At 42.4% G+C, this 25,245-nt stretch overlaps 1 protein-coding gene across 1 annotated transcript in view; it reads left to right on the forward strand.

Moving 5' to 3' along the window:
* Positions 1 to 21,774, forward strand: part of ZNF830 (zinc finger protein 830) — a 34,083-nt gene extending 12,309 nt beyond the window's left edge. The window contains exons 5-10 of the mRNA XM_065399055.1: positions 9,133 to 9,338; positions 9,838 to 9,928; positions 10,426 to 10,489; positions 17,587 to 17,667; positions 19,011 to 19,087; positions 21,353 to 21,774. Coding sequence (XP_065255127.1) covers positions 9,133 to 9,338; positions 9,838 to 9,928; positions 10,426 to 10,489; positions 17,587 to 17,667; positions 19,011 to 19,087; positions 21,353 to 21,536 — 703 coding nt within the window. The 3' untranslated portion in view covers positions 21,537 to 21,774. The remainder of the gene's footprint in view (positions 1 to 9,132; positions 9,339 to 9,837; positions 9,929 to 10,425; positions 10,490 to 17,586; positions 17,668 to 19,010; positions 19,088 to 21,352) is intronic.
* Positions 21,775 to 25,245: the final 3,471 nt, after the last annotated feature.

Raw genomic sequence — 25,245 nt, forward strand, 5'->3', positions numbered from 1 at the left:
CATGAGGTGACTCCCGGTAGGGTGGGGTTCTAATTGGGTGAGCATTACCTGTGTCAATGGAGTGGTATGCCCGTTCGGTCCGTCCTGGAGTGGCTGAGAAAATCGGTGCAAAGCTTGTGCACAGCTCCTTTATCTGCTGTCGCTGCAGACGTCCCAGGGTCGTGGAGAGGTTCACCTCTTCCACGCCACCATTCCTTTTTCCTTCATAGTAGACACCTGCAGGCCACTCCGCGTCATCAGTTTCCTGGGCTGTAAACTGGCAAACGTTTAATTCTCTAGAATAAAAGGGCTTAAGAGAATTAACATGGTATACCTTAGGCTTTATGTTGGAGGTGGGGGAGGCTATGAGATAGTTAACAGCTCCTAGGCGCTCCTGGACCGTGAATGGTCCTTCCCACGACGCTTCCATTTTATGGGCCTGGAGCGCCTTTAAGACCATGACTTGGTCTCCTACTTTGAAGGACCGTTCTCTGGAATGTTTATCATACCAGGCCTTTTGCTCTTCCTGAGCATCCTTTAGGTTTTCTTTAGCAAGGGCTAAAGAGTGTCGGAGGGTGTTTTGTAGGTTGCTTACAAAGTCTAGAATGTTAGTTCCTGGAGAAGGCGTAAACCCCTCCCATTGCTGCTTCACCAACTGTAATGGCCCCTTAACCTCGCGGCCATACACAAGTTCAAATGGTGAAAACCCTAAACTGGGATGTGGTACAGCCCTGTAGGCAAAAAGCAACTGCTGCAACACTAGGTCCCAATCATTGGAGTGTTCATTTACGAATTTACGTATCATGGCCCCCAAAGTTCCATTAAACCTCTCCACCAGACCATTGGTTTGATGGTGATGAGGGGTGGCAACCAAGTGATTCACCCCATGAGCTTCCCACAGGTTTTCCATGTTCCCTGCCAGGAAATTAGTTCCCGAATCTGTAAGGATGTCGGAGGGCCAACCTACCCTGGCAAAAATGTCTGCTAATGCCTGGCACACACTTTTAGCCTTGGTGTTGCTTAAGGGTACAGCTTCCGGCCATCGGGTAGCAAAATCCATGAAAGTCAGTACGTACTGCTTTCCTCTGGGTGTCTTCTTTGGGAAAGGACCCAGAATATCCACAGCTACTCGCTGAAATGGGACCTCAATTATGGGTAGTGGCTGGAGAGGGGCTTTAACCTGGTCTTGGGGCTTTCCCACTCGTTGGCACACCTCACAAGACCGGACATAATTAGCAACGTCCTTGCCCATTCCCTCCCAGTGGAAGGACTTCCCCAACCGGTCTTTGGTTCTGTTCACCCCAGAATGGCCACTGGGATGATCATGGGCTAAGCTCAAGAGTTATATCCCTACTTTGAACTTTAGGGTACAAATGTAGGGGCCTGCATGAAGACTTCTAAGCTTAACTACCAGCTTAGTTCTGGTCCGCTGCCACCATCTTAAGAATTCCCTCCCTGGGAAGCCTTGAGAAACCTTTCACCAATTCCCTGGTGAATACAGATCCAAACTCCTTGGATCTTAAATAAGGAGAAATTGACCCTTCCCCCCTCCTTCCTTTCACCAACTCCTGGTGAATACAGATCCAAACCCCTTTTGGATCTTAAAACAAGGAGAAATCAATCAGGTTTTTAAAAAGAAGGCTTTTAATTAAAGCAAAAGGTAAAAATCATCTCTGCAAAATCAGTATGGAAAATAACTTTACAGGGTAATCAAACTTAAAGAGCTCAGAGGAATCCCCTCTGTCTTAGGTTCAAAGTATAGCAAACAAGATAAGCACTTTAGTAAAAGGTACATTTACAAGTTGAGAAAACAAAGTAAATCTAAGACGCCTTGCCTGGCTTTTACTTACAATTTTGAAATAAGAGAGACTTGTTTAGAAAGATGGGGAGAACCTGGATTGATGTCTGGTCCCTCTCAGTCCCAAGAGCGAACAACCCCTCAAACAAAGGACACACACAAAAGCCTTTCCCCCCCCAAGATTTGAAAGTATCCTGTCCCCTTATTGGTCCCTGGGGTCAGGTGTCAGCCAGGTTACCCGAGCTTCTTAACCCTTTACAGGTAAAAGGATTTGGAGTCTCTGGCCAGGAGGGATCTCAGCACTGTACACAGGAGAGCTGTCACCCTTCCCTTTATAGTTATGACACGCCCCCCAAATCACAGATAGTGTTGGACGTTTGGTTCCACACTGGCTGTGATTTCTTTCCTGGAGCTCTAGGAGAAAACAGAGTTAATAAGACACATGTACCTTTAGACATACTACTGATTATATAAAAACTAACAATATGTTTCATTACAAGAACAATTGTTAACCAGTTAACTCTGGGAAACTTTCCCGGGAGAGTGCATCAGCCACTTTGTTAGAAGCTCCCGAAATGTGTTGTATTTCAAAATCAAAATCTTGGAGAGCTAAACTCCACCGAAGAAGTTTTTTGTTATTTCCCTTGGCGGTATGAAGCCACTGTAGCGCAGCATGGTCTGTTTGTAGTTGGAAACGTCGTCCCCAAACATATGGGCGTAACTTTTCCAGCGCGTACACAATGGCGTAGCATTCCTTTTTGCTGATTGACCAGTGGCTTTCCCTCTCAGACAGTTTCTTGCTGAGAAACACGACAGGATGGAATTCTTGATCCGGTCCTTCCTGCATTAAAACTGCTCCCACGCCTCGCTCGGAAGCATCTGTGGTTACTAGGAACGGTTTGTCAAAGTCTGGGGCCCTTAGCACGGGTCAGACATGAGTGTTGCCTTAAGCTGGTTAAAGGCCTTTTGACACTTATCAGTCCACTGAACTGCATTTGGCTGTTTCTTTCTGGTTAGGTCTGTCAGCGGGGCGGCGATTTGGCTGTAGTGTGGTACAAATCGCCTATAATATCCGGCCAAGCCTAAGAAGGATTGGACCTGTTTCTTTGACTTTGGAACCGGCCACTTTTGGATAGCATCCACTTTGGCCTGTAGGGGATTTATAGTTCCTTGACCCACCTGGTGCCCCAGGTATGTCACTTTGTTTTGGCCTATTTGACACTTTTTAGCCTTAACAGTTAGTCCTGCCTGCCGGATGCGCTCGAAGACTTTTTTCAGGTGCTCCAGGTGTTCTGTCCATGAATCAGAAAAAATGGCCACATCATCGAGATAGGCAATGGCAGATTCTCCCAATCCCGCTAAGAGACCATCTACAAGTCTTTGGAAGGTGGCGGGTGCATTTCGCAACCCGAAAGGGAGTACATTGAATTCATACACCCCTGCCTGGGTGACGAAGGCGGACCTTTCCTTAGCGGGTTCATCTAAGGGTACTTGCCAGTACCCCTTGATTAAGTTTAAAGTAGAGATGAATTGGGCATGTCCCAATTTCTCCAATAGCTCATCTGTGCGTGGCATTGGATAATTGTCAGGACGAGTTACAGCATTTAGCTTACGGTAGTCCACGCAAAAGCGTATTTCCCCATCTGGTTTGGGAACTAGAACCACTGGAGATGCCCATGCACTGGTAGAGGGGCGGATTATACCCATCTGTAGCATGTCCTGGATCTCCCTTTGTATAGCCGCTTGGGCATGAGGTGACTCCCGGTAGGGTGGGGTTCTAATTGGGTGAGCATTACCTGTGTCAATGGAGTGGTATGCCCGTTCGGTCCGTCCTGGAGTGGCTGAGAAAATCGGTGCAAAGCTTGTGCACAGCTCCTTTATCTGCTGTCGCTGCAGACGTCCCAGGGTCGTGGAGAGGTTCACCTCTTCCACGCCACCATTCCTTTTTCCTTCATAGTAGACACCTGCAGGCCACTCCGCGTCATCAGTTTCCTGGGCTGTAAACTGGCAAACGTTTAATTCTCTAGAATAAAAGGGCTTAAGAGAATTAACATGGTATACCTTAGGCTTTATGTTGGAGGTGGGGGAGGCTATGAGATAGTTAACAGCTCCTAGGCGCTCCTGGACCGTGAATGGTCCTTCCCACGACGCTTCCATTTTATGGGCCTGGAGCGCCTTTAAGACCATGACTTGGTCTCCTACTTTGAAGGACCGTTCTCTGGAATGTTTATCATACCAGGCCTTTTGCTCTTCCTGAGCATCCTTCAGGTTTTCTTTAGCAAGGGCTAAAGAGTGTCGGAGGGTGTTTTGTAGGTTGCTTACAAAGTCTAGAATGTTAGTTCCTGGAGAAGGCGTAAACCCCTCCCATTGCTGCTTCACCAACTGTAATGGCCCCTTAACCTCGCGGCCATACACAAGTTCAAATGGTGAAAACCCTAAACTGGGATGTGGTACAGCCCTGTAGGCAAAAAGCAACTGCTGCAACACTAGGTCCCAATCATTGGAGTGTTCATTTACGAATTTACGTATCATGGCCCCCAAAGTTCCATTAAACCTCTCCACCAGACCATTGGTTTGATGGTGATGAGGGGTGGCAACCAAGTGATTCACCCCATGAGCTTCCCACAGGTTTTTCATGTTCCCTGCCAGGAAATTAGTTCCCGAATCTGTAAGGATGTCGGAGGGCCAACCTACCCTGGCAAAAATGTCTGCTAATGCCTGGCACACACTTTTAGCCTTGGTGTTGCTTAAGGGTACAGCTTCCGGCCATCGGGTAGCAAAATCCATGAAAGTCAGTACGTACTGCTTTCCTCTGGGTGTCTTCTTTGGGAAAGGACCCAGAATATCCACAGCTACTCGCTGAAATGGGACCTCAATTATGGGTAGTGGCTGGAGAGGGGCTTTAACCTGGTCTTGGGGCTTTCCCACTCGTTGGCACACCTCACAAGACCGGACATAATTAGCAACGTCCTTGCCCATTCCCTCCCAGTGGAAGGACTTCCCCAACTGGTCTTTGGTTCTGTTCACCCCAGAATGGCCACTGGGATGATCATGGGCTAAGCTCAAGAGTTTTACCCGATACTTAGTGGGAACTACCAGCTGTCTTTGAGGATGCCAGTCTTCCTGGTGCCCACCAGAAAGAGTCTCCTTGTATAAAAGTCCTTTTTCTACAACAAACCGGGATCGGTTAGAAGAGCTGAGAGGCGGTGGGGTGCTCCGTGCCGCCGCCCAAGCTTTTTGAAGGCTGTCATCTGCTTCCTGCTCGGCCTGGAACTGTTCCCTTGATGCTGGAGACATCAGTTCCTCCTTGGACTGTGGACTGGGGCTTGGTCCCTCTGGAAGCGATGCAGGTGCTGGGGCTTTTTCCATTGACTGTGAACCGCTGTCCGCTGGTGCACTATGTGGTATTTCAGGCTCTGGCTGAGCCTCTTGGGTAGGGTTATCTGCTGCTTCCGCCAGTTTAGGCTCGCTGGTGCCCTTTGGAGTTGTAGACGGGGTTGCAAGCGCTGGACTCAGTGCTGGCAATGGTTCTGGTGCTGGTTGCGTTGCCAGTTCCGGTTCTGGGACTGGCTTTGGCTGGGTCTCTGGGATTGGATCCACTACGGCTGTTGCAGTCGTTGGCAGGGGATCCGGTTCCACCACCTGTTTTTGGGTCTCCGGTAACACAGACGGGGCCCTGGTGGACGGCTCAGGAACAGGGATGGGGGTGAAAGCTTGCTTAGCCTGGCTGCGGGTGACTATTCCCACCCTCTTGGCTAGCTTCACATGGTTGGCCAAGTCTTCCCCCAGCAGCATGGGAATGGGATAATTGTCATAGACTGCAAAAGTCCACATTCCTGACCAGCCCTTGTACTGGACATGCAACTGGGCTGTAGGCAAGGTTACAGACTGTGACACGAAGGGTTGAATTGTCACTGTAGCCTCAGGGTTGATGAGTTTGGGGTCCACTAGGGATTGGTGGATAGTTGACACTTGTGCCCCAGTGTCCCTCCAAGCGATAACCTTCTTTCCGCCCACTCTCAAGGTTTCCCTTCGCTCCGAGGGTATGAGAGAGGCATCTGGGTCTGGGGTTCTTTGGTGTGATTGGGGTGTAATGAACTGTAATCGGTTGGGGTTCTTGGGGCAGTGAGCCTTTATATGCCCCAGTTCATTACATTTAAAACATCGCCCTGCTAAGGTATCACCGGGGCGATGTTGGTTGCTGGAGACTGGTGTGGTGGGGTGAGAAGGCGTCTGGGGTTTCCCTTGGGATGTGGGTGGGGCCTTGGGTTGTCCCCGGTGATAAGGTTTTGTTTCGGCTTGCCCCTTCTGATATTCGCTCCAACTGCTACTAGCTTTTTTCTTTTCTGTCACCTCCACCCATTTGGCTCCAATCTCCCCCGCCTCGGTTACAGTTTTGGGCTTCCCATCTAGGATGTACCTTTCTATTTCCTCAGGAACACCCTCTAAAAACTGCTCCATTTTTACTAGGGAAAGCAGATCTTCCAGAGATTTAACATTTGCTCCTGATACCCAGGCATCACAATTTTTGTCAATGTGGTAGGCATGCCGGGTAAATGACACATCTGGTTTCCACCTTAGGGCTCTGAACCGCCGACGGGCATGCTCAGGTGTTAGCCCCATTCTGATTCTGGCCTTGTTTTTAAAAAGTTCATAACTGTTCATGTGTTCCTTAGGCATTTCAGCCGCCACCTCTGCTAAGGGTCCACTGAGCTGCGGCCTCAGCTCTACCATGTACTGGGTTGGAGGGATGTCGTATCCAAGGCAGGCCCTTTCAAAATTTTCTAAGAAGGCCTCAGTATCATCGCCTGCCTTGTAGGTGGGGAATTTCCTGGGATGGGAAGTGGTACCTGGAGAGGAGTTGTTAGGATGGTCTGATGCACCCTGCCTAGTCCTTGCTGCTTCCAGTTCCATCTCTTTTTCTTTCAGCTCCATCTCTCTTTTATGGGCCTCCTGTTTGGCTTTTTCTTCTCTTTCATGGGCCTCCTGTTCAAGTTTTTTAATTTGAAGCAGTCTTTGATGTTTTCTTTCATTTTCTTCTGCTTCTAGTTTGGCCAGTTCTATTTTGTTAGCTGCTTCTTTGGTAGTCATTTTCCTGTTTTCTTGTGCTGGGTCACACCCTCTGCAGTTGACTGAAACTGGGATGTATTTAGCTCAGGCTCCTGCTGAGTGCTGCTGAGTTAACAGAGACTTTCTAACTAGCTACTTCCGAGGATGTAAAAAGAAAAAAAAAAAAAACAATTCAGATTGTAAATTACCTTTACCAGATCAAAGTTTGCTCACTTATTGAACCGTTCTCTTAACAAAGGACCTTGTTAAAAAAAACTTAACACCTCTGCCTTCAGGCAAGGAGAGATAAGATATGCATCTACCTTCAGCTCTGCTCTCCAAGCAGCTAGAAGGAAAAAAAAATCTCTTACTGGCTTTTGGGTTTAAAACGATCCCACCGCTGTGCCACCATGTCAAGGCTATATCCCTACTTTGAACTTTAGGGTACAAATGTAGGGGCCTGCATGAAGACTTCTAAGCTTAACTACCAGCTTAGTTCTGGTCCGCTGCCACCATCTTAAGAATTCCCTCCCTGGGAAGCCTTGAGAAACCTTTCACCAATTCCCTGGTGAATACAGATCCAAACTCCTTGGATCTTAAATAAGGAGAAATTGACCCTTCCCCCCTCCTTCCTTTCACCAACTCCTGGTGAATACAGATCCAAACCCCTTTTGGATCTTAAAACAAGGAGAAATCAATCAGGTTTTTAAAAAGAAGGCTTTTAATTAAAGCAAAAGGTAAAAATCATCTCTGCAAAATCAGTATGGAAAATAACTTTACAGGGTAATCAAACTTAAAGAGCTCAGAGGAATCCCCTCTGTCTTAGGTTCAAAGTATAGCAAACAAGATAAGCACTTTAGTAAAAGGTACATTTACAAGTTGAGAAAACAAAGTAAATCTAAGACGCCTTGCCTGGCTTTTACTTACAATTTTGAAATAAGAGAGACTTGTTTAGAAAGATGGGGAGAACCTGGATTGATGTCTGGTCCCTCTCAGTCCCAAGAGCGAACAACCCCTCAAACAAAGGACACACACAAAAGCCTTTCCCCCCCCAAGATTTGAAAGTATCCTGTCCCCTTATTGGTCCCTGGGGTCAGGTGTCAGCCAGGTTACCCGAGCTTCTTAACCCTTTACAGGTAAAAGGATTTGGAGTCTCTGGCCAGGAGGGATCTCAGCACTGTACACAGGAGAGCTGTCACCCTTCCCTTTATAGTTATGACACTGTGGTCCCAGGCTGGGGCTAATGGGAGCTGGCCTGTGGCCAGGGACTCCGCCCTGTTCTTTGCGGCAGGGTGGGGGGCTGCGCCGCCTGCCCAGACGGCGCTCTGGGTCTGGAGGGTGGGGCACCACCTGCCTGGCACTCTGGGACTGGGGGCACTTGGGCGGCCCAGAGTTTGGGGGGGGAGGGGCTCTGGTGGGCGGGGCCTCGGGCAGAAGGGGCAGGCAGGGCCGGAGGCTGGCTAGCCTCCCCAAGCCCAGAGTTCACCTGCCACCCACATTTGTAGTGATATCAGTCACTGCAGTGGCTATTTTTAAAAGGTCCTGTTTCCTTTGTATGTTACATTAACATCTTAAAAACACAAAGGCCGACGTTTTCTACCTTGGATGCTAAAGTTATGTTTCAAATCCATATTTAGGTGCCTAAATATGTGATCTGAATTTTCAGAGCTGCTGAGCTCTTACTGACTTCTGTGTGTGGGTGCTCAGGACCTCTGAAAATCAAGCCTTTTATTTAGATGCCCAGTTTAGACACCCAGCTTTGAAAATGTGGGTCTCACTCTTGATATTGGAAATGGGTGAGATGTAATACGTATGGAAAATAAAGAACAGTTTATTATAATTTTATGCTACCAAGGTTTAGGTAACTTTAATAGAACTGCTTTATCATGAGTTTCTTGTCTTCCCTGTATGTAAAGTTATATGCACATTGCTTTGTGAATATGAAACTGGTATCTGAATCCATGTAGCTTCAGGGGACATGATAGGGCAGTTACACTTTGGTGTGGGACATCTTTTTTTTTTTTAAACCCTTTTGTTCTGTTCTGCAGATTCTAATACAGAATTAGTACAATAAATGTGTTTGTAGCACTGACCTGACCATATCTGGTGAGCTTAAAAAGAAAACAACAATTACATGTTGGTTTCTAGGTGGCGGTTATTTTATATTACACCAGCAGGCATGCTGTTCAGTATATTGCATTATCTGTAGGAGATGCTTAGGGTTCACAAAGTAACTGTATTTCAAACACTGTTCTGTAACTGGTTTTGTTAAAGTACAAATATTTATATCTTGCGTCCTTTCCTAGGCTACCCACAGATTTTTTTGATAAAGCAGAGCGTGCACATACAAAAGCATTGCCTTCAAAGGGTCCAGGTCCCAGTTTACTGACAGGAGATTATGAGGAGGAGGAGGAAGAGGAAGAAAAAGACAATACTAGGAAACTGCCCGGTGTGCAAAAAATTGAAATTCCACCCACAGCTCAAGAAACAGTAGCTAATGCTCTACCAGCAGGTAACTTTGGATTGTAAAATATAAAATTCAGTAAGAAGAAATTGTTGACTATTTTATTGTAAATTATGCTGGTAGGTATTTTATAATTATTAGACATTTGAAATAGCACTGATGGGTATGTTCTGTTTGGGGTTTTCTCCTTGTTAATTTTCTTATCCGGTATATTTATGGAAGTATGATTTTTGTCAGGTGACTGTGCTAAAGTTACCCATGTGAAAAAGATTCTTGCCAATGTATGTCATTATACAATATTTTCCTAGTATCCCAGTAATTTTATGTTGCAATTATCTTTCATTGCAGTGATGTTTGTAGAATTAAAATATGTAATAACGCATACAACATACTAATTATTTGAGCCACCCGGTGGAGTATTGACTGGCTAGTTTTGTTTCTTGATTAACACAAATGGTACTAATTTAAATTCCTCGTTAGTCAAAACTTTAGAAGCTTGAACCATAGGTCCCTTTGTACATAAGGTTGTGCGTGTCTTTTCTTGTAGATTTCTTTGACAACAAAACGACAGCTGCTCCCATAGTCTCCCATTCAGGGTCCATTCAGAAAGCGGAAGTTCAAGAAAAGGTAGTGGAAAGGTAAATTAATCAGATCAAATGTTAAGAGGAAATGCAAATAAGTTTCACTCTTCCAGATAACATACATAACTTTGACCATATTTAGGTCTGTCACTTTGAACAGTTAGAAGATTCGTCTCACAGCAAGCTGTCTTGTTTTAAGCATTCCAAAAGATTTTCAAAAATAGGAACCTAAAGTGATGGGAAAGCATTTGGGTGCTCACTACTTTTGAAAACACCTAGGAGCCTAACTTCCAGCTCTGAGTTCTGGAATATTGACCCAAACCTATTATCTACTCAGCTCCTTGTGTGTTTGATAAGATTTAGCTGTAGAAACAAATTTCGTTGAGATTAACGTCCAGCTGGTGCTGCATGTGGAGAAGAAATGCATTTTTTTACATTTCTAGTTCTTCATCAAAAATATACTGGACTTTGCTCTTGACATTTTATCTGTGGAATTAAAGATCAGAGTAATAAGCACTAGATCAAGATAACTGTCTGTTATTTTAACACTTCAGGAAAGAAAACACTGCAGAAGCTTTACCAGAGGGATTCTTTGATGATCCTGAGGTGGACGCAAGAGTAAGAGATCCTTTTGTTTATTTTTCTTCAGACTTAGGGCATGGCTACACTTGCAGATGTAGAGCGCTTTGAGTTAAGCCAGACTTCGTAGAGCGCAGTAGGGAAAGCGCTGTAGTCTGTCCACACTGATAGCTGACAGCGCACTGGCGTGACCACATTAGCAGCTCTTGCAACGGTCACAGAGAGCACTGCATTGTGGTAGCTATCCCAGCATGCAAGTGGCTGCAACGTGCTTTTCAAATGGGGTGGGGTGGGGTGTGACAGGGAGTGTGTTCTGTGTATGTGGGGGGGAGATAGTGGGTTTTTGGGGGGCTGAGAGCATGTCAGCATGCTGTCTTGTAAGTTCAGACAGTAACAGATCTCCTTCCCCCCCCCCCCCCCCCCCCCGCCTCTCTCTCTCTCTCACAGCATTCCACAGTAATGGTTGCTTTGTCTCGGAGCAGATAAGCATGCTGGCTGTTAAATGGAGCTTTCAAAGGGCATATCCAAAACAATGACAAGAGTGGCCACTTGACTTAAGGGGATTATGGGACGTTTCTGGAGGCTGATCAGAGTGCAGTAATGCAACACCTCGTTCACACTGACGCTGAGGCGCTCCAGCGGGGGCGCATCAAATGTTATTCTACTCGCCGAGGTGGAGTACCAGGAGCGCTCTAGCCGTGGAGTCAGAGCACTGTACGTGCCTTGCCAGTGTGGATGGGTAGTGAGCTAGTGCGCCCGGAGCTCCTTTAATGCGCTGTAACTCGCAAGTGTAGCCAATCCCTTAGTAATACTCAGAGTAGTGGGTGAACCTTTCAGTCCAAAATAAGTGAGAATGACTAATTAAATGGTTTCGCGTTGATGTTTGTGAAAGTATTAGAAGCAAGAGGAAGACAAAGGACAGGGTAGGCCCATTACTCAATGAGGGGGGGGGGGAAACAATAACAGAAAATGTGGAAATGGCAGAAGTGCTAAATGAATTTTTTTTTTTCAGTTTTCACCAAAGAGGTTAATAGCGATTGGACATCTAACATAGTGAATGCCAATGAAAATGAGGTAGGATCAGAGGCTAGAATAGGGAAAGAACAAGTTAAAAATTACTTAGGGCTGGTCCACACTAAGCCCCCAGTTCGAACTAAGATACGCAACTTCAGCTACGTGAATAACGTGCCTTGCCAGTGTGGCCACTTGACTACGTGAATAACGTAGCTGAAGTCGAAGTATCTTAGTTCGAACTTAAAGGTACTTACCGCGGGTCCACACGCGGCAGGCAGGCTCCCCCGTCGACTCTGCCTATTCCTCTCGCGGAGCAGGATTACCGGCGTCGACGGCGAGCACTTCCGGGATCGAATTATCGCGTCTAGACAAGACACGATAAATCGATCCCAGAAGATCGATTGCTTGCCGCCGAACCAGCGGGTAAGTATAGACGTACCCTTAGACAAGTTAGATGTCTTCAAGTCACCAGGGTTTGATGAAATACCTCCTAGAATATTCAAAGAGCTGACTGAGGCGATATCTGAGCCATTAGTGATTATCTTCAAAAAGTCATGGAAGATGGGAGAGATTCCAGAGGACTGGAAAAGGGCAAATATAGTGCCAATCTATAAAAAGGGAAATAAGGACAACCTGGGGAATTACAGACCAGTCAGCTTAACTTCAGTACCGGGAAAGATAATGGAGCAAATAATTAAGCAATCAATTTGCAAACACCTAGAAGATAATAAGGTGATGAGTAACAGTCAGCATTGATTTGTCATGATTCTGGGATGTATTAACAGGTGTGTTGTGAGCAAGACACGAGAAGTCATTCTTCCGCTCTACTCTGCTCTGGTTAGGCCTCAGCTGGAGTATTGTGTCCAGTTCTGGGCACCGCATTTCAAGAAAGATGTGGAGAAATTGGAAAGGGTCCAGAGAAGAGCAACAAGAATGATTAAAGGTCTTGAGAACATGACCTATGAAGGAAGGCTGAAAGAATTGGGTTTGTTTAGTTTGGAAAAGAGAAGACTGAGAGGGGACATGATAGCAGTTTTCAGGTATCTAAAAGGGTGTCATAAGGAGGAGGGAGAAAACTTGTTCACCTTAGCCTCTGAGGATAGAACAAGAAGCAATGGGCTTAAACTGCAGCAAGGGAGGTCTAGGTTGGACATTAGGAAAAAGTTCCTAACTGTCAGGGTGGTTAAACACTGGAATAAATTGCCTAGGGAGGTTGTGGAATCTCCATCTCTGGAGATATTTAAGAGTAGGTTAGATAAATGTCTATCAGGGATGGTCTAGACAGTATTTGGTCCTGCCATGCGGGCAGGGGACTGGACTCAATGACCTCTCGCGGTCCCTTCCAGTCCTAGAATCTATGAATCTATGAATAAGAACAAATGGTGCCAAATCAACCTAATAGCTTTCTTTGAAAGGGTAACAAGCCTTTTGGATAGGGGAGAAGCGATAGATGTGGTATATCTTGACTCTAATAAGGCTTTTTATACGGTCTCGCATGACCTTCTCATAAACAAACTAGATAACTACAACCTAAATGGAGCTACTATAAGGTGGGTGCATAACTGGTTGGAAAACCGTTCCCAGAGAGTAGTTATCAGCAGTTCACAGTCAAGTTGGAAGGGCATATCGGGGGGGGGTTCCGCAGGGATCAGTTCTGGGTCCGGTTCTGTTCAATATCTTCATCAATGAGTTAGATAATGGCAGAGACAGTACATTTATAAAGTTTGTGAACGATACCAAGCTGGGAGAGGTTGCAAGTGCTTTGGGGCAGGGGTTCTCAACCTTTTTCTTTCTGAGGCCCCCCAACATGCTATAAAAACCTCCACAGCCCACTTGTGCCATAACAACTGGTTTTCTGCATATAAAATCCAGGGTTGGCGTTAGGGGAGTAGCAAGGAGGGCAATTTCCCGGGGCCCCATGCTGCAGAGGGCACCGTGAAGCTAAGTTGCTCAGGCTTTGGCGTCAGCCCTGGGTGATGGGCTTGAGGCCCTGAGCTGCAGTCCTACGCGGTGGGGCTTCAGCTTTCTGCCCTGGGCTCTGGCGAGTCTATCACCAGCCCTGAGTGGCAGACCCCCTGAAACCTGCTTGTGGCCCCCCAGGGGGCCCCAGACCGCTGGATGAGAACCACTGCTTTGGAGGATTCAAGGAGATCTGGACAAACTGGAGTAATCGTCTGAAGTAAATAGGATGACATTCAATAAGGACAAATGCAAAATACTCCACTTAGGAAGAAACAATCAGTTGCACACATACAAAATGGGAAATGACTGCCTAGGAAGGAGTATTACAGAAGGGGATCTGGGGTTCATCATGGATTACAAGCTAAAAACGAGGGAACAGTGTAACACTGTTGCAAAAAAAAAAAAAGCAAACATCATTCTGGGATGTATTAGCAGCGGTGTTGTAAGCAAGACACGAGGAGTAATACTTCCGCTCTACTCCATCTTTTGATTAGGCCTCAGGTGGAGTATTATGTCCAGTTTTGGGCACCACATTTCAGGAAAGACGTGGCCAAATTTGGGGAAAGTTCAGACAAGAGCAACAACAATGATTTAAAGGTCTAGAAAACATGACCTATGAGGGAAGATTGAAAAAACTGGGTTTGTTTAGTCTGGAAAAGAGAAGACTGGAGGGGACATAACAGTTTTCAAGTACATAAAAGGTTATTACAAGGAGGTGGGAGAAGAATTGTTCTTCTTAACTTCTGAGGATAGAACAAGAAGCACAATGGGCTTAAACTGCAGCAAGGGAGGTTTAGTTTGGACATTAGGAAAAACTTCCTGTCAGGGTGGTTGTGGAGTCTTCATCATTGGAGATTTTTCAGAGCAGGTTAGACAAACACCTGTCAGGGATGGTCTAGATAATACTTAGTCCTGAACTGGACTAGAGGACCTCTTGAGGTCCCTTCCAGTCCTACAATTCTGTGATTCAATGTATATTAATTTAAGGACATGGAAGGGAAGATTGCTAACAGTATACATGGGGTCTGAGCATCCTTTCAGACTGAGTTTATTCTTTTCAGTTATTTGCAATTCAGCTTTCTCATGATTTAAAGGAAGTTTTATTGAGGCTAACATGTCTGCTAGATGTTAGGAGTGAAGATGTAAGTAAATTGCTGTGTGATGTACAATACTAGCCCACTCAAACAGCAAGCTAGTTCTCACCCTTTCTTTTTGCTGCCCTAGTAGAAAACATTTTTTGGCTGAGGGAGAGGGGTCATGAGAGGCTTGGGGCCAAAATCACCATAAAAAGTTGAAATTTTGTTCTGGATCTAAATTTGCAACATCTTGTATACCAAGTGATGCCCTTATTTTGTATTCACTCGTGAAAATAGCATATCTTGGTTTTTGGAAGATATGCAAGAGAATCTATTTTTATATTTGTGTGTAAAATTGACTGCAAATTTGATAGCTGTGCACATCTGCACACTCTAATATTGCTTTGTCAAATTGGCAAACCATGTGATGGGCTGGAAAATTTCTGGAAAATTATTTTTCTTTTCATTGAACATGTCTCTGTATTGAACATGCCTGAGAATTATGAACACTCTTGGTGTGTTAATGATTTTACCACATGGTTTATAAAGCAAATACTTGCAGCCGCCTTCTGTCTTAGTGTAAGATGATTCCGTAGATGTTTTTAGTGTCTCCTTATTACATGCTTGTATGTGCAGGAGAAGAACTATTAATATAACACCTCAATAATGAATGCTGCTAGAAAGCAGCCTCTTGTTTAATTTTTTGTATCCCTCCTCAATCCCACTCTGATCTTTATCAGCCTGTACCTATTTTATTTTCTCTGGTGGGATGCTTTCAGCATTGGCCATGCCTCTAGGTATGCTTGCGTGTGGTGTGCATAATAGCTTTCTTCACGCACCCAGAAATGGGGATACTTAATTTTGAAGAATATAGTTGAGACGGGTAATGTATTTTTTGTAAGTGATGAATTGCTCTACTGCAGAAAAGTAATTAGAGAGCTTGCTGCTAGAACTGCAGTAACCATGCTTGGTGCCTGAGATGTTAGCCTGGATACTAGGACTGAACACTGGTATCTCAAAACTTACATGTATGCTGTTACCTGCAGTAGCACTAGCATCAGTGATATTTTTCCTGCCACTCTACATGAGCCCTGCAGGAGCCAGAAGATGATTAAGAGCTTCATGTTGTCTGCACCAGAATAATGTACATAGTATAATCTGTAGAGTGCTTAGAAGTTTGATCCATACTTGGGGGAAACTTAAAATAACCATTTATTTTAAAATGAATCCTTTGTGTTGCTGGTGTAGATGTGGTGCTAGGGGTTGGGGCTATTGATAGTGGTGTCTAGAGCTGTGATTCGAGCGATGTGCAAGTGAAAGAGGGGAGAGTCCTGCAGGTGATGGATGCTGTGAGCCAGGGACAGTCTTCAGGCAGGAAGGTCTGCCAATGCATAGGCAGTGCTAGTTAGTGGTCTCTCTTTGACCCAGGTTCTTAACACAATTCACAAGCATGTAGGCATTGAAAGGAACTGTTGCTTTATTTGTTCGCTGCCAGTGGCACAAAGCTCTTGCTAATCAACTCCTTCCAGTTTAGCTTATATGGAGAGGAGGAGTACCACCACATTGGTGGCGCTGTAATCTCAGACTCTGTTACAGTGGTTCTAGGCAGGAATCGCAGACAAAATGTTCAGAGATGCTGCCTGTTTTTGCAGTTTTCTCTGGTTTTGTGTTTAAAAAACAGCTCTTTGAAATCTGGTATTAATATCAGGAGTTACTAATGCATTTAAATGTTTGATCAGATACACACTTCAAGGAAAAATAATTCTGTCTTGTTAATGTTTAAGTTTATTATAAGAAATACAAATAGTCATGACTTACAAAAGGTAAAACCACAATACGTAACAACAATACAATACATGTAACCATGATAGGAATAACCACAAAACAGAAATATGGAATGATGGAAGTGTTATATCTCCCAGTATGTAGTTTGCTTTCAAACTCTTCAGTTAATAATTTGACTTATTTCATACTGTTGCATATTGTCTAATCAATCAAGAACAAAGCATGTAAATGACTGGCCATTTTACATGATAAGGATTGCCATATTGGCAAAAGACAGGAATGGATAAAAGGAAAAGAAAGCTAAGGTAGAAAGGAGGCTCCACAAGTTATTTTATTCAAACTGTTTAGTTCCTCTTAACTCCATTACTCATCCTAAAGTATCATAGAGTAAAGAATGGTGACCCAGACATTATTAGTCATCAATTACACGATTCATGTCACAACCTCTGGTGAGAGAACTAATTGTGAGTTTTGGGCGTTTCTGTTAGTCTTTGATTATTTGGTTCATTTGCCAGGATGCTGTGCTACAAACATTCCTCGTGCCTCCGTGCGGACCCCAAGCCTGTGCACTCCCTTGTATAGGAAGAACTAATCTCCCAGCAGACACTACACACCTTTTCTCCCAAGTGGAGGCAGATCCTGTTTCTTCATCCCACTTTAGTTCCAGCATTATTTTTGCAGACAATATTCCCACCATTTCTAGAGTCAGTAGTTAATGTTCGGTATCATTGGAAAGATTGGATTAGAGGTATTAGTGGCAGACAGCTCTAACAGTTCTTATACTAGCCACTAAATTGAAGTATAGGAGCAACAGTCAAGATGGTAATAAAAATTGTGATTTTAAAGGCAGATATCTCAAAAACCACTAAGACTGGGTTGTGCTGCTGTATACTATTGGACAGATGGTGATTCACAAACTATAATACCATGCAATGGTAACTGGACATTGAAAACAGTGAAAAATAGAGGCTATCATATTACCAGATAGGCCAGGTTGCTTTCAGCATCCCAAATATCTTGTGCCATCCATTCGTGGTCAGCTGCTTTCCCTCAATATTGTAATCATACATTTTGTACAGGCAGTTGTTTTCCATTTAGGTCTAGAATCAGATTTTTTCTCCAAAATCATGAAAGATGGCTGTTTGTTTATATGCATTATTTGAGCCAAAGCATTTACTTGCTGTCAAAACTTTCTTAGTAAATAGCAGAATATATGTTTTGTTTCTCCTATTGGTTTTAGAATACCAGCGAGAATCATTAGGCAGTTGCTAAAGAAGTTTGGTTTTTCACATTCACTAGGTGCGAAAGGTTGATGCTCCGAAGGATCAGATGGACAAAGAGTGGGATGAATTTCAGAAGGCGATGCGACAAGTCAACACAGTAAGTGATGGAATCTATCTTTATTGCTTCTAAATACGATACATAATTGGAAAAACAGCCATTCATGCAGCTTGGCAGAGTGAGTGACATACTGTATTTGTTGACTGCTTGTCACAATGTAATGTGCAGTTAAACACACTTTACAGTTGAGCGAAAGGTCCCTGCATTTTACACTCAAGGAAAAGTTAAGTGGAAAGCGCGTTTGATGACAAACATCTCTAATTAAATACGCTAGGCTGGATCTAAGTGAGATAGCAGGCACACCTTGACAGTTTCCCATCTGCAGGCAATGGACCATATTCCTAGCTGCTGCTTCAGAAAAGTTGCCTATAGAAACATTTAATTTTAAAATCTGAAAATTACACCTCTCTCTCTAAACATGTTAACCCTTGTAAAAGCTACAAGAGTGTTTGTTTTGTGGTGAATTTAAACTTGACAAAAAACACCCCTAAAGTTGGGAATATTTTAGAGGAATTTACACAGAACACATCCTGATTGGCCCCAGTTTTTCTGTATCCTAATTTCTTACTACTTAGGGTTGCATGAAACCTTGTATCAGAGTCAGATTTTACACCTCGCCGATGTACTCTGTACAGGACATCGTGGTAGATACTTGGTATTCTCACTTGATGCCTTTTAATGTTTTTAAATTCTTGAATTGAAAATTATTGATCATAAATAACTGCTAAGAAAACTGGTACAGAACAATTTATCGTTACTCGTTAAAGCAGTACTATAGATAAAGTAAACTTTCATACAAAAACCAATAGTGGATACATTTTGTTAACATTAACCATTCAAACAATTCTTCAGCATAAGAAGGAATCTTCTCAGTTATGCGTGGACCATTGGTTGCATAGCCTCTCCCAGACATTCAGATTTGAGAAAGTATATGCTGAAAAAAATAACAGGTTAGAAATACATTGGAATCAAGTGGGTATAGTTAATACTTCTAACAGGCTTACTGTACATAATTGGTAAACACCAAATGTCGGTGTATATGTTCTGTTGCATCTTAAGCCTTTTGATGGATTATTTGGTTTTATATTCTGTTTCAAAACAATATTTAATATTGAACTAAAAAATTCAAAAGGAGAAGGAGCTAGACTGCTTAGGGATTTGGTGTAGCATTTTGTTCTGTCCTTTTCACTGAACTTTAGCACAAGTCACAAAGACTTTTCCTGTATGTCCCGTTAACGTACCTCTTGGAGGAGGGAAAGTCTACATAGGATTGTGACTTTGTTACAGCATACTTTAATCTCTTGCTTTTGTTTCCAGTACTGCTCTTTTACTGAAAAAAAGATCGAATGGGGCGTAACTTATTCACAGCTTTTCTGGTTTAGATTTCAGAAGCAATAGTGGCAGAAGAGGATGAGGAGGGACGTTTGGATCGTCAGATTGGAGAAATTGATGAGCAGATGTAAGTAGATCAGTCTTTCTCAAACTTTGCTTTCTGCTTCCCCCCCCCTCCCCCCCGAGAATGGGTATATATGTGAATAGACTCTGACTGCATGAAGTTTCATTTGTAACCTGCCATGGCGATTCTTTTAAATATTCACTGATCAAAGTGTTTGAATTTAAAAAACAGTTTGTTTCCTGACAATGGTTAATTTGGGTAGCAGCACTAGACGGGTGTTTACTAAGACAGACTGCACTAGGAGCTCTGAAAACAGTAGGTAAGGGCAGAGGCGTGCCCAATAAACTACAGGAAGAGATCAAATTTAATTAAATCCTTTGAACAAGTTTCATTTTTTCTACGCTCCATCTGTGGATTCTGCATCATGTAGAACTCTGGTGAACTGACTGTATTTGATAACTAAACTCTTAAGCAGCTTTTAGTAGACTGAACAAAAAATTAGGAACATAATTTTCATATGGAGATTCATGTCTTAATTCTTGGTGACTACCTGGGCCCTTGCTTCTCATGACATTTATTTGAAAATGTTTGCTGAATGATGTACCTTATCATGTGAACCCTCACTAGCTGCAATGTTCCATTGAAACAGTTGGACACACATTAGTCTAAGCTTCAGCAAGATCAATGAATACAGCTTAGTTTGACACTTTATGGTGCTGAAAATCAGTCACTTTGCGTTTACATGTACAATTTATACAAAGCTATTGATTGAAAGCAAAGGAAAAGACGTTTTGTTTGTTTGTTAAAAACTAGCAGCCATCTTTTAGCGAAAAGGAGATGTTCACACTGAAGCAGTAGTTAACCATTGTGGCATATTTAGCAGCTACTTAGATGGTATTAATGATAATATCAAAGTCAAGTTGCTTTTGGGACTAAAGATACGACTTCGACAGTGATCTTGTAATTCTGGAGAGAGCTTTGACTAAGAGCTTGAAGGTGTTTAAACAGTCCCTTTTACCATCACAGTTTAAAATCTCATGATTACGTGGGACCAAATTGAGGAATTTGTAGGTAGCTGCGAAGGTTGTTGCTATTGATAATTTATTTTGTCTGAAGTAGAAGTCCATGTGGCCAGACTTTTAGCTTCATGTTATATTTAGAGTAGCATATTTGAATGCAGGGAATGTTCTAATAGCCAATGAAGCTTTTTGGAAGCCGTTGTATTTTCTAGAGCAACTCTTTAAATGGAGTAGATCCTCGGTGCTGGGTGGGAGTGCCTCCTGTGAAGCACCTTAGACATTTTGTGTTCAATTCCAAAAGCCTGTTTTTGAGTGTGTGTTCCAATGGACTTTCAAAATTGGTAATAAAACTGAGTGTTGAGAAATGGCCACTGTGGTTCACTCCTCAGCATCAATCCAAAATGGCCTGGTAAAGCTGGTGAAATACAGTTTGGGGAGTGTAAGGTCAACTGCCCTTTAAAACTAATGGTATTCTAGATCAAATGAAGTATCACAAAGTGCAGGTATACTCTGAAAGTAACTCTCTAAACATGACATTATGGTGTTCAATGCTTGACTACATGATTAGGATCCAGCTTTAAGCTCTTTTCTCTGTATTGAATCTGCAGGGCTAATAGGAGTGACAAGAAGTAAAAAACATATTGAAATCAAATAAGCAGAATTTGGTATTTGCAAGGAACAGATCCTGTTCACTAGTAAGAGTTATCATTTTTACATAGTTATTTTTCAGTCGAACTGCACTTTAAAGCAAATACAAAATCTGACAGCCAAACACAAGTTCAGAGGCTTACTGTAGCACATGTTGTTTAAGATGGTGAAGTGCCAGGGCTTCAACACCTTGTCAGGCTTCCATTTAAATGTACTACTTCTGTGTGTCATAATGGATAGCAATAAAAATCCATGTGCTCCCCTTTCCACCTCCGGTGAAATAACATCTTAGACAAAAATTGAAAAGACTGGTTTGAGCTTTTTCCTTCTCTACAGAATTTGACCAAGTGGTTTCATATTGTTGATATTTTTTGAATTAAATTGTCACAGGATTGAGATTTGATCTGTTGTTGGTTTTGACATCTTTGTAAGAGAAGCTATGACCAAGATACTCCACTTCTTCATTCTGCTTCCACAGGACTACAGCCAAATGTTAAATAATCATATGGGTCTATTGTGAAAGGCTTATTTGAATTTTAATGTTTGTATGTCTTTCAGGTTTTTTGACAGGAGGAGATGCATTCCCATTATTGTGGGAAAATCAGTTTCTTTAATTGGCAAAGGCCATAAATGTTAACTAACTGTTTTTACCTTTCTACAGTGAATGTTACCGCCGTGTTGAGCTGCTGCGTAACCGCCAGGATGTAATGAAAGATAAATTTAAGGAAGCCATGAGATTAAGAGCAACCCAGGAGAAAGAGGATGAGGATATTGGTAGTGAAGATGAAGGAGAATTGCAGGATTTGCTGTCTCAAGATTGGAGAGTGAAAGGGGCTTTGTTGTAGCATTTCAGTGGCATGCTCAATATTCTGTTGATCTGTGGTATTACTTTTTATCAGAAGACATTTTTGTTAAAATATTTATTTTTAAGAAGGATTTTGCAGATACTAATGAGGTTAACTGTAAAAAGTATGTCCATATCTCTGTAGGTCTAAAATGGAGTATTATTTTGTGTAAAGGTTGTACGTTGTAAATGTTTTACAAGTTTGAATATAACTTTCCTATTAAAATTATTATAATTTCCTACTAAAATTATTTTAATGAGCAAGTAATTTTATAGTCAATATAGACTTCTGGGAGTGTAACATATACTAAGTCAGTGCTTTGAGTTGTCCTGTGCTGTAGTTCATACCAGCCAAGATGACAGTATATAGTGTTATTTCAGATAGGAAACTCTGCTTTATCCAGGATGTTTTAGAAGTTACTAGTGAAATGTAGTGTGTCGGTCGTCCAATGTTTCACTCTTTCATATGTAAATGACCTAAGAATCCAGAAACATTGAGCAACAGATTGTGGAGAAGTTGTAATACTCTGATCTTCTGCCATGCTACAGTGGGCATGCATGTTGCAGAAGACTGTGCTGGACTCAATCTGTTGTTTTCGTTAATGCAGTTACAGACTGGAACATGTGTGAAAACTCTTGAGCAGAGGGATGAAATGGGTATGCAACTTCGAGCACTGCACTGGAAGCCTAGGTGGCGTTGGAAGAATAACTTCAAAATAAACCTAATTTATTTTAGTTGTAAATATTGGAAGCTTTCAAGGAAGCCTTGGAATTCAGTTTTCTTTCTCTCAAGTGTGCAAATGGGTAAATAACATTTTAAAGTTAAGAACCAGTGAACAGGACAAAATTGAGGTAACATAAAAGGGGAGCAAGAAATTTACTGAGATTCAGTATGTACTGGCTAAATTAGAGCCAGATTCTATTTTTTAAAAATCATATGCTCTTTTAAGCTTTGCAAGCCCCCAAAGCCCTCAGATTTACTGAGCTAGCAGGAACTTCTGAAAATCTGAATGGATTTTTCAGTTTGGTCCCAAGAAGTAGAGTTGTGGAAAGACAGCTTATTCTTTTTACCTCAGGTTTTGGAAGAGGTTTGTGTTTGGAAATATATTACAAGGTTGGTTTGGAGAGGAAGAAAAAAAGGAATAGTGAGAATAATCTTACCACACAATTAATTCAAGTCAGTCTGGGTACAGGTTATATCTACTGATCACCATAGTGTTTTATTAAGGGGAAAAATGTTATTGCTCACTAAAGGTAGATGTGACTTATATAGCATCTTTCACAATCAACATTCTGTGTGAGAACTGTTGCCAGATTCTCTTGACCCTACTTTACTTCTCCTACTTTACATATTCCAGCCATGTGTTTATAATAAAGTTGTGAAAAGTAAAATTCATACTGTGCTTAACAGAACAGTAGAACACTGTGTTCTGATCACATATACTGGACTACATGCTTGATATTTTTTGCTCAATTTTGTAATAAGTACAAAAAACAAGCACAACCAATACTTCTAAAAAAATTTCAAGTATAACTTTGCAACTAATGGTCTCTGCCATTGGTAATATCCAGAAATTTGGCAAAAATGGTTTCCAAGTGTCACTGACTTATAAATAGAAACATTCAAAAACTAGAAGAACAAATCTTGAACAGATTGGCAAGTTACTAATTTAACTGGCAAAGCATAAACATGGCAGTATATTAATACTTTGAATTTCAGTATTACTGGATGCATATCGTACTGCAATGAGTGAAATAGTGAGAGTAGCTCCCCTCTTGTTTAGGAATGAAAGTTCCTGCTCAGAAAGATGGAGGCAATGGGAATATTTGTTTAATGACTGTCAGTCTTGCTATTTTCTGTAAAATCCAGTTTCCTTCATTTTCCATAAATTCTGGGAAGTGTCTGATGTACAATTTCCCCACTGCATACTCTTTCCCCCAACCTCCCCACTAGTCCACGAAGGAGAGCTGCACAGACTCTTAATTCTGATATTAGAGAGACAAGGTGGATGAGATATCTTTAATTGAACCAACTTCTGTTTGGTGAGAGACATAAGCTTTTGAGCTTACAAGGAGCTCTTCTTCAGGTCTGGGAAACTTAATCAGAGTGTCACAGTTAAATATAAGGTGGAACAGATTGTTTAGCATAAATAGTTAACACGCATTTCAAGGGACCATTGAAAGGTTAACTATTTATGCTAAACAATCTGTTCCACCTTATATTTAACTGTGATACTCTGATTAAGGCCTGGTCTGCACTACAGTTAGGTTGACATAAGCTACCTTGCGTTGACCTAACTCTTAAGTGTTTACTACACTAAAATGTAGCTCCCACTGATGTTACTCACCCACTACATCACAGCAGCATCGATCCCTGGTAAGTGTAGATATGGCATCAATAACTGCACCTCCATGAGAGGCGTAGAGCTTAGGCCAATGTAGTTAGGTTGATGCAGTGTCAGTGTAGTCACTGCGTTGCTTACATCGACTGTTGCTGCCTTTCAGAAGCTGTGCCACAACGTCCCACAGTGACAGTTAAATCGGTGCAAGGGCTCCTGGTGAGGACGTGCACCGCCAACACAAGAAGAGTAGTGTGGACATGCAAAAGGGATTTAATTACTGCAGTGGCTGTACTTCAACATAATTTAGGTTGACTTGCCTTCATTTTGTAGTGTAGACTTTCCCTAAGTTTTCCAGACCTGAAGAAGAGCTCTGTGTAGCTCAAAAGTTTGTCTCTCTCACCAACAGACGTTCCAATAAAAGATATTACCTCCTCTCTGTAATATCCTGGGACTGACATGGGTACAACACTGCATATTTCTAATATGTTAATACTTACCAGAAGTAGGTTGAAGCCAGCACACCAGTTTCTGGTTGTCTTGTGTTTAGACAACCTGAAACTTTTGTATGTCCTCTTTAGTTCCCTCAATGGGGTCTAGTATGTTTCCAAGGACTGATTTGGGATTTGATTAAGGGCCAGTATTGTCATTGGTCTTAACATTCAGATCAGAGAAAGTGGAACAGACCTGGCTGATTCTAAAGACAGAGTGCATAGAGAAACATGAATGTACACTTCATTTTTATAACTGAAATTATTTTGCATGTCTAACTTTATAATTTTGTGGGCTTCAGTTTTCTTCATTTTGTGCACGTTTGAAGAATATTTATTTTTTACTGTATGTGTGAGGAATTGGGAAGGGAAATTAACATTAAAAACAGTACAGCTGGCAAAGTCTCTCTCATCTTCATGATTGTTTAACTGGGGGAAGCTAGAGAGTCAGTATTTACCTTTGGAATCGGAATACTACTGCATTTTAATGCAATCTTTTTAATTGTTCTTTTAGAATAAACCTACTTTCCCATCCTTTTTAGCGGTCAGAACTAGAACAGATTAGTGCACTTAGACCAAGGATATTAACTAAACAAATTGTCATCTTTTGGGTATTATGAATGCTTGGCAAGCCTGTCCAGTGAGCCAAAGGAATGTTCTAACCCCTCTTTGTTTCTTAATGTATGAATTTCTTCCTCTTTAAGTAATAGATAATGAACCAATCAATGCCATGCATATCGACAGACTGAAATTACTGCTGTATTTGACAGCATTGATTCCTATTGATTTTCCATTTAGGAATGAAAATTGGCCAGTATGTCTTTTTCTTGAAAGGACAGTCTCTTAGGAGATCCATCATTCATAGAAACAATTGCCATAC

This window comes from Emys orbicularis, chromosome 2, assembly GCF_028017835.1.
Source record: "Emys orbicularis isolate rEmyOrb1 chromosome 2, rEmyOrb1.hap1, whole genome shotgun sequence".
NCBI classification, from domain to species: Eukaryota; Metazoa; Chordata; order Testudines; family Emydidae; genus Emys; species Emys orbicularis.